Source organism: Azolla caroliniana, unplaced genomic scaffold (genome assembly GCF_043228905.1).
Source record: "Azolla caroliniana isolate FFs.n. ecotype wild unplaced genomic scaffold, voAzoCaro1.0.p SCAF_21, whole genome shotgun sequence".
Lineage (NCBI taxonomy): Eukaryota > Viridiplantae > Streptophyta > Polypodiopsida > Salviniales > Salviniaceae > Azolla > Azolla caroliniana.
Window position 1 is genome coordinate 11,992,241 of NW_028230456.1, and position 10,037 is coordinate 12,002,277.

General features: G+C 42.0%; 1 protein-coding gene across 1 annotated transcript; it reads right to left on the reverse strand.

Annotated features, from left to right (window-relative positions):
- Positions 1-6,989: 6,989 nt before the first annotated feature.
- LOC147850642 (phospho-2-dehydro-3-deoxyheptonate aldolase 1, chloroplastic-like) lies at positions 6,990-9,333 on the reverse strand. Its single transcript, XM_087336718.1, has 5 exons — positions 9,005-9,333; positions 8,602-8,879; positions 8,129-8,405; positions 7,598-7,843; positions 6,990-7,461 (listed from the first exon to the last, which is right to left on the reverse strand). Exons 1-5 carry the CDS (start codon positions 9,146-9,148, stop codon positions 7,195-7,197), a joined length of 1,212 nt encoding a protein of 403 aa, XP_087192844.1. The 5' UTR covers positions 9,149-9,333; the 3' UTR covers positions 6,990-7,194.
- Between the last annotated feature and the right edge of the window lie 704 nt (positions 9,334-10,037).

Here is a 10,037-nt window from a genome sequence, read left to right on the forward strand (position 1 = left end):
GTCTAAACACAAACAATGTTTCTAACATGAAAAAAAGTTATCAAGAGTAATGAGTGGAATGCTTCATAATCTATTTTCTTTATGTCACAACATATCAAGATCAAGCATGAGACATAAATTTGGAAAAATGATGATCATGCATGCATACACATAAATAGGGGCAAACAAAAACACAAACACAAACACAAACACAAACACAAACATAGATAGATAGATTCAAATATATACATGCACAGGAAACACATGCACACATGGAATACATGTGCACACAATTCATGCATGCACACGAAGACATGTGTGAGAGAGAGCGAGAGAGGGAGGGAGAGAGAAAGGTGTTGGGCAAAGTCCTAGGAACAACATTAGCGTTTTGGTTACATTTGAACTTTTGCCAATCAATCTGGGGGACAATTGGAATTGATTTCGCCAAGTTTTCCTACCAATTGGACACAATAATTTGTGGACTCTCTATATCCATATGTACATGGGGCGTCTTAAAGCCCATACGGTTGCATCATACATAAGCGTAGGGGGGGAAGTGTGCCAAAGTTCAAGGTTAGCCAAAGTTGCATATCCTTAAGTGAGTCCATCCATGGTGGTGTGGGCATAGAGAAATCCCATTTATGCTGGTAAATTTGCACCCTAGATATAGACAAGAACCCACCACTTCAACATGCCCTCTTGATAGGTTGAAGCAAACTTATTAGAAAGTCAATGTGGATGCATGGACGTTCATGGCCTTAATATTTCCAAGGTTTAAAGTGAGCTGCTTTTCACAAGGAATACCTTTAGGTTATGAGATGATATTGTATACTTGCACAAGATTTAGACACCAAGATTATGTCGTCAATATAAAATCTCACCATCTCCATGTTGCTACCTCATCTATGTAGAGGCCGAAGCAAGTAGGGGAGGGAGAGCATATTTGCTTCATAGAATGTCCTCTATCTATTCAGAATGTTTTCTCCATATGTCCATGGATATTACAGGCTCTTCGAGTGATCTAAGACTTGTAACAATGACACTAAGGATGGAATAAGTCATTTTGAATGTGAATGTGAAATTCATGCACAAATTTATTCTCTTTGGCGTCTTTTCCCTTGATGTTTTCTCTCAATATTATTTGCAATAGTTTTGTTTCCTCAATTTCTTTTACATTGAGATGTGAGTGTGTAAAAGTTAAGATGCGTCTCTCCTATTTGGCTCTTGGTTCCAGACATCGATCTGTCTCCAGCTTATTCAGCCGGTTTGGATCCGGTTGAGCTTGTCTGCTCAACACTCCCCCTCAAGCTCAACTTGAGGTCGGATCAAGGTGAAAGTGTTTGCCGGTCCTTCTCTCCGGCTCCTCCTGTCTTGCTTGTGCTCCTTGTCCCATCCGGTTCCGCGCTCCTCGACCTTCTCAGTTGGCTTGTTTGCTCATAAGACCCATCTAAGCTCCTTTGTTGCTGTGACTTCGGCGCTTCTTGACCCATTGGTTCCTCCGTGTCGGGGGTCGACTTCCACTGTCTTCTTGTCCGTTTGGCCTCTAGTTGATTCGGCTCCTCTGAACCAAACTCCTCTTCTGAATCGGCTGCCTCCGATTCGTTCCATCTCCTATCCGAATTGGCTGTCTCCAATTCATCCTTGATCTTCAGGCCCTTCACCACCTCGGACAATGTCCGGGTCTTGGCCTTCTTCTTCCGGTCGGCTCTGTCTTTCTTGACTCTACCGCCATCACCGCTTGTTCCGACTTGATCGGATGTGCCGATTTCTTCAGTTGACTTGGCTCCCTTTTCCTTCTTGTCTCCCCCTGTTTGGGTTGCTTCCTTTCCGGTTCTCCCCCTCAAGTGCGGCATGTCGAGATGTTGAAGACCAAACGTCTCCAAAAAATGCTGCAACTTGTCGGTTCCAAGGGCCTTGGTGAAGATGTCGGCAACTTGTCGATCCGTCAAGACATACCGGAGTTCGACTTCACCGGTGAGGACCCCCTTCCGCACAAAGTGGTGGTGCAGTTCTATGTGCTTTGTTCGAGCATGGAACACGAGGTTCTTGGCTAGCTGCATGTTACTTATGTTGTCGCAGTAGATCGGGATCGGAGTCGGTACTTCGATCCGGAGGTCGTGCAATAGCCGCCGAAGCCATATGGCTTCACAGGTGGGAACGGTAGCGCCCCGATACTCAACCTCAGTGTTTGACAAAGCCACAATCAGCTGCTTTTTGCTGCTCCATGCAACAATCGTGCTACCTAGAGAGAACATGTAACCGGAAGTGGACCGACGATCTGACACATCAACAGCCCAGTCGACATCTGTATATCCGACTAGCTTTTCAATTATACTATGTCGGTATAACAATTGCCGATCCTTAGTGCCGCTTATTTGCGTTGTCGACTCTGACGCGGGGGCGGATGGGTGGTAACACGTATTTTCAGTATGATTGTATCATTTATATCTTTATATTAGGATTAATGATCTTGGTTATTACACAGTGGTCCTCATCACTCTTAGAAAATTTGACCGATTAGATGAAGTCATTGAATTTTTGGTACCACTATCTTGGTGCGTGCTTGAGGCCATACAAACTTTTCTTGAGTTGGTAGACTAGACGTTCTTGGTCGGGTATCACAAAACCTTGCAGCTATTCCATATATATTTCCTCCTCGACATCACCATGGAGGAAGGTTGTCTTAACGTCGACCTAGGTAAGCTGCAAATCTTTAGCTGCCAGAACACCGAACAAAAATCAAAGGGTGGACATTTTCACTATTGGTGAAAAGATTTCATCAATGTTGATGCCATAATCTAGTCGGAAACCCTTCACGACCAATTTGGCTTTATACTTGAGATTGGCCAAATCAGGCGTCTCTTTTAGTTGATAAACCCATTTGCATGGAAGAGCATGCTGATTTTTCGGCAATTCAACTAAGTCCCATGTTTGATTGTGTTGAATGGAGTTCATTTCAGACTCCATCGCCAAATGCCAAGTGGCCGAGTCGGCACATGCCGATGCTTCTCCATACGTCGTTGGCTCGCCGACATCCGTGAATCTAAGAGATAGGAGAGTATCTCTTCCGTGGCTGAGACAATCCTTCAGATCTTCGTGGTACGATTGGCCTCGCCGGATCATCACCGATGATCATTTCCTTAGTAGCCGATCCACCCTATGGAGCGCTACTTAAGCTTCTCTTTGAGATAGCTTGTTATGAAGTACCGGTTGTTGCCGTACTTTGGACCATGGAGACAACTTGTCGTCTTGCTGCTCTCGTGTTTTGGGCTCGGTCATCAAGAAGAGTCTGAACGTCTGAAAATGTGACTCTTCTGACTTCCATTGGACTTTCAGCCGGCTTGTGCATCCCGACTCATTGAAAACGATGTCCAAACTTCGAACGACTTATCTGTTTTCCGGATCCAAGAGTCAGTAGCCCAATTCGCCCTCTGGTCTATAACTAAGGAAAATGCATTTTTGTAACCTCAGCTCAAGCTTTCAACAATATGTGTAATATGTTTATTCTTTTATAAAATAATGAGTTGGCATCACCGATTAATGCCACAAATGTGATGGCTTTTACAAGGTTTAAAATAAATCTAGTATGAAAATGGGAGAATGATGGGGGCAACTTAAAGCTTCTTGGGAGCGTGAGTCGAGTGGACCGCCCAGACCGCAAATACTATCAACAGCTATGACGACTCAGTGTCAAAGTAGTGTCCTTGGGTTATTCCTTGCTCCCTTCAAATGGCTAGTAAGCAAGCTCGTGGAGTCTTGTCACAAACCTACCCACAAGTGACAAGCTTGGTGACGATGAAGACTACTAAGACGGCTTGCTAATGTCAAGAAGAAGAAGAGAAAATAAATAATGCTATACCTTAATGCGAAACCCCATGTCGAGCTCCAAAATCTTCAAAGACAAACATTGAGAAGAAAAGCCCATCCTCCCGAAGCCGACTCCAAAATGCCAAAAGGCAAAGTATGAAGAACCCTTAAATGAGTCCTCTTCCCCTCATTTTTAGAGGGAGAGAGGTGCTTCACTTTATATTAATGCAACTATTCCCTTTTTGCTTCAAAAATACAAAAAGAGAAAATATTCCTTAATACTTGCCACAACAACAAAGATTCAAACTTTACACCTATTTTGTTAAGTCAATGGTCTTAACCATTATATGCCATTTACATTTACTTATTCGTATTTACATGTACTAGTTTGTGGCTCCCCCAAATTTTCCCTTTTCTATGTTTTCCACCTTCGGGCACATCACATCACGACATTGTAGTAGCCTGGGGCATGTGAAGTCCCCAAAATTTTGGTTCAATGGAGGTGGTCTTATTTGACAACACTATGAGGGAAATGGAGAGTATTGTCGCGTCAAGCGTTAATGAGAATAAGGTGATTCCAGACAAATCATTTGACATGTATATCGATATTGAAGAACTTTGGTGGATGATTGAAGAGGAGAAGATGGTCAAGGTACATACAAACTACAAGACCATGGATAAGAAGGTAAGTGTTTGCTCCCTTCCTAGATGATCCTAGATTGAGGGATTTGCACAACATAGGGCATCAATTCACTGACGAAACATGAGGGAAGCCTCAAATGGGTGGGGATGGCTTCATATTGCCTGAAGAGGAGGCAATGTTCAAGTGGATGCTTAAAAGCAAGGAAAGAGCTTTTGGAGTTATGTCTCCTAATCGAGATTATTGTTTCCTCTATTGTTTACCAAATGGGTAAGAGTGGTTATTAATCACTCTTTAAGATATGCAAGAGTAGATTATTGTTTACACTATTGTTGGCCAAATGGGTAAGAGTGGTCATTAATCACTCTTTAAGATATGCAAACTTCATGTTAACAATCTAAACAACTCTCTCCTGACTCTAATTAATTTATTCAGAAGCACATGGTTTAACTAAAGATATAAATTCCACATCTTATGCACAATGTTAAAAGAGAAGAAAATCTAATTAGAAAATAAACAAATATACCATTACTATAAATCAAGATTAGTGATACACTTAGAATTAAATTAGCATTAATCGATGAATCTCTAGTTTAAATCACAACACCTTAAGAAGTTAAAACCTAATAATTTGAGCGTTATATCTTCATCTCCGTTCATATTATGTCATATTATGTGAATAGAAGGCCCTTAGCCTAATATTTAAAACGTGTTCTCTTTCACATATCATACCAATGTTGGTGAAGCATACGCTATATATACTTGTTTTAGTGCAGCAATCTTGGGGCTCGTACCACAAAACTACCACTAATCTTCCTAGTGGGGGAATTCAGCACATACTAACAAAACCTTTTGCTTGGGCTTGTCGTGCCTTTTTTGGTCTATAGAGGCTTACTTATCTTGTAGTCTACCTACCCTTGCTATTTTTAGTTTCACAGCATGTTGCTAAATTTTTGGTTTAATAACAGAACATATCGTAAGGAAGTCCCTCAGCCTCATGCTTTTACCTTTTCTTATAGTCTAGCAGTCCTTGCTATTTTTGGTTTTACAACATGTTGCTTTGTCTGGTTCAATAACACAACATATCATAGTGAATTGTAGGGTACCATTTGACCAAAAGCCCTTCAGGTCAAGCCTTTATCTTTCTTTATATAACAATGTAGAGATATGTTTGATCTACAAGTTTAAAGTTTCCCACTATACGAAAAATCCATGTTGTTTCAACTTAGCGCAAATCCTCAATAAAGTGAGTTATAATAACTACCAAAAAAACCTAATTCTGCCCAATGTAAAGTCGTCAAAGTTCAATTGCTAATAGAGATCTAATGAAGGAATTTCATAGCTTGACAACATTGTACTTACATGCGTCATCAACTAGCGGGATTGTGAAGCTAGCACTAGTTGTGGGGATCATTGCATTTCCTCAAGTTGACCCAAAGTAGCAAATGCATGTGTCGATGTGGCACTCAGTGCCAGAACAAGAATTTAGTGATAGAAATCATCAATTCGCATGATGCATGTGCTCATTCAAAAGTTCCTCACCATCTCCCGTGTACGATATTTTGCATTGGTTTTTCCTTGCTTTAATTTCATTTTAACAAAAGAAAAAATGTATTTAATATTCACAAATATGGTTTTGTTTCACAAACCAATAACTAAACACACAACTTTAATTGGCATAGGCTAGGAGACCCATGAATTATACATATTTTTTCCTAATCAAGTTCAAGAGCCTAAGTACCAAGACTCTCACTTTGATTCAACCCTCTACTGTTGACCACAATTGAATTTGCTCTCAACACATTGACAATCTAACCCACTCCTTACAGTTCTCTCTCACAATGCGCACTCTCAATTGGAACATTCTCAAAGTTCTGAACATCATGAGTCACTACTCAATTACATACATCATTGTGTTTTGGTTCCAATTGTTAACACATGCCTCGAGTTTAGATATCATTTGGAACACCATTTTCATTGCGTTGAACCATATTTTTGCTCTTTGCTAAACAATGTAGCTTTGCTATACGTGCAAGAGCTCCTTGGTTGTTTAAAACATAAACTTGAAATATAAGGTTCATCCCCATCCTAAAGGAAATGGAGCACGTTCAAGTGAGTGTTTTAATAGCTTATAAGAAAAAATGCCATTATTTTAGTCTCCCTATATTTCAGTCTCTATTTTGTACTCATGGAGTTTGCCATATCCATCATCATAGCACATTGATTCAAAATCATTTACCCACCAAAATCTAATATGTTCATTAGTGTTCAAATCAGAAACCCCTTATATGATATTACCCACCAAAATCTAATAGTTAGTCTTCAACTCAGAAATTCCTTAAATGAATTTTACCTACCAAAACCTCATATGTTCAGTAGTGTTCAAACCAGAAAAACCCCTTACATGACGTGTTAATGTGTCCTCGAAGATGGTCATTATTAAGGAATATTAGGAATCCTTGACCACATTATACCTGATTAAACATTTCTAACGTTGCTAAATATAATATTTACAGCACACAATACTATCAAACATCTACTTGTAAACCTACAAATAAAAATATAAACATGGGAAAGTTTTACTTCTATAAACACAAACCAAGCACTTTAGAAAAACATACAATTAGAAGATATATATAAGCCAGCTATATTTTACTTGACAACCTATTTCAAAGTTCTCCAAAGTTGCACACACCAGCACTCGTTTACTCTCAAGGTCATAGCCACATTAGATTTATTTCCACCCTCATTTGAAGAGGTGACATTCTTCAAATCATCATTTTGTTCACGAGGTGCGGGACCTCCATCCGCCTTCTCCTTAATCTATTCGCAATGATGAAAGAAAGTTCGAGAGATTGTGATGCATTGAGTCTTGGATCGCAATGAGTGTGATACCGAGAATGCAAATCATCAATCATGACAGCATTGGTGCCGCCAATACATTCAGTAACGTTTTGCCCGGTCATCTCCAAATGTACTCCACCTGGATGGCTTCCTTCCTCATCATGGACATCACAGAATGCCTTCAACTCCGCCTACAAACAAACAGGGACAAAACCATTGAACCCCGGAATGATCAATCATTAGAACTTTTGAAGTAAAATTTGATCAAAAACATCCATGATAATTTTTTGCATTTACCCAAGTAACATCAAATACATAATACATTACCCGAATCAAATCAAATGGTCGTGTTTTCAGCCCGGACGGGGCCCTGATAGTGTTCCCGTGCATCGGATCGCTAACCCATGTCACAATGAAACCTGATTGCCGGATAGCACGGATAAGGTGGGGTAGCTTCTCTCGAACCTTTTCGGCACCCATTCTCACGATGACAGTGAGACGGCCTGGCTTATTACTGGGATTGAGCAATTCACAAGCTTTGACTAACTCCGATGGCTCCATCTTGTCGCTTACCTGTACTAGTGAAAAGTGAAATAAAGTTGTTGAATAGAAGATTATGGTATTTTTCTGTTGTTGCAGGGCAAGGCCCACGGAGACAAGTACCAACATTCTTTTTCTCCTACATGTTTGAAATGCTTCTGCTTGGTCTTAAGAATTTACTATTTATTCTGACAATACGCAAAATGCTAAGAGAAATTTAGGGATTCATGGGAATATAAACTTAAATTCCACCAAATCATTTTATACTTAGTGTCTCCTTGTGCTTCCTTATAATTGTCTACCCCAAATTATACACACCTTTAGCCCTAGCGGATTCGCTATGCCCCGTAGAAATTCCATGTGGGCACCATCCAGCTGCCGCGTTCTCTCTCCAACCCAGAGCATGTGAGCCGAACAGTCATACCAGAGGCCCGAGGTCGAATCCAAGCGTGTCATTGCCTGTTCGAATGGTAGTAGAAGACATTCATGGGATGTCCAAAACTCGGTTGTGTTCATTATGGGGTGATCCAATGTCAAACCACAAGCGGACATAAACCCAAGTGTGTCATCGACCCTATGGGCAAGCTCTAGATACCTGGTCCAACAGAACTATGTTCTCCCATTAACAGCCATTGTATAGATATATCATATAGCTACTAAAAAACATTCCAAAAAGATGTTCTCTCTTCGGGTTGGGGATGGGGATGTTCTCTCGACTCCGTTCCATCAAGAAGAGATGGTGTCATACTTTCTCTGCATATCAACACACATCAAGAAGAGAAAGAACCCACCTGCTACCTTGATCCTTGTTCGAGACGAAGTCGAGATTCCATTTCGACACCCTTTGCATGGCGGCATAACCTCCGGTTGAGAAGGCCCTCAGTAGATTGAGAGTGGCTGCTGCTTGACTATAGGCACGCAGCATTCGGTGAGGATCCGGGCGTCGAGAAGCATCATCAAAGGGATCAGCATTCACATTATCTCCTCTGTAGCTTGGCAATTTCACACCATTGATGGTCTCAAAGTTATCCGACCTCGGCTTCGCAAACTGCCCGGCCATCCTGCCCACCTGAAACACAACAGAAATCAATCCAGAGCAATATAATCCTCCTCCCATGGGCGCTTCAAGAGGCAGAGTGAAAAAAGAACTCTTAAAACTTGGAGAGGGAGAAGCAACAGAGAGAAAAACCTTACCTTGACCACAGGTAGCTGACCACCGAACATAAGGACGACAGCCATCTGGAGGATGACACGGAGGGTGTCCCGAATGTTGTTGGCATTGAATTCTTTGAAGCTTTCGGCACAGTCACCGCCCTGCAGGAGGAAGGCACGGCCCATGGCCGCCTCCCCGAGCCGATCCTCCAGCCGCCGGCTCTCTCCAGCGAACACAAGAGGAGGATACGTCTCCAGAGTGGTGAGAACCGACAGCAGCTCCTCCGGGTCCGGGTACTGAGGGAGCTGAAGCGCTGTCTTTTCAGTCCATGAAGAGGGGGACCACGACGATGATGATATGGTACCACCCACTTCTGACCTCTCCACACAACCTCTGCATCTCCTCTGGTACTTCTCATCGTACACAACAACAACAACAACAGCAGCGGAGAGTGAGAGTGAGAGTGATGTGAAGGTGAAAGGTGGTGATTGGAGAGAAGGACGCAATCGGGCGGCTGATAGATGATGATGACTTGGCTTCTTCTTGCTACACATCTCTGTGCTGGTTGATGCTGTCAGGGTCGCCGCCATAGCCATCGGAATCGTAGCTTTGACGCTGCCTATTATGTGAGAAGAGTGATCCGGAAAGCTAGAAAAAGCTGACATGCCCCCACAGTTTGCTTCAGTTTTCTTTTTGAGTCAGTCGGTGATTGTGATTTCATCTGTTGGATTCATTGATTGATTGATTGATTGAGGGACACAGAAACAGAGACAGAGACAGAGACAGAGAGACTATAAAAGACGGCGAGAAAGAGACAGAAGAAGAAGGAGGAGGAGGGGGTCCACCGTCCACACGCACACACTCTTCAATGTCCGTCAGTCAGTCAGGCTCAAACCTCTCGTCTTTCTCGATTAGTTCTTGTTGCCCCGGCTCGAGTAGAGCTATCCACGGAATCTACCGAATCACAATATACTCTTGTCTTTGATCTCCTCGGCTCTCGAATTTTAACGTCTGTGAGTGGATTGATTCTATTGAATACTTTCTGTTGTCGCGTTAACACATGTGCGTGTGCTA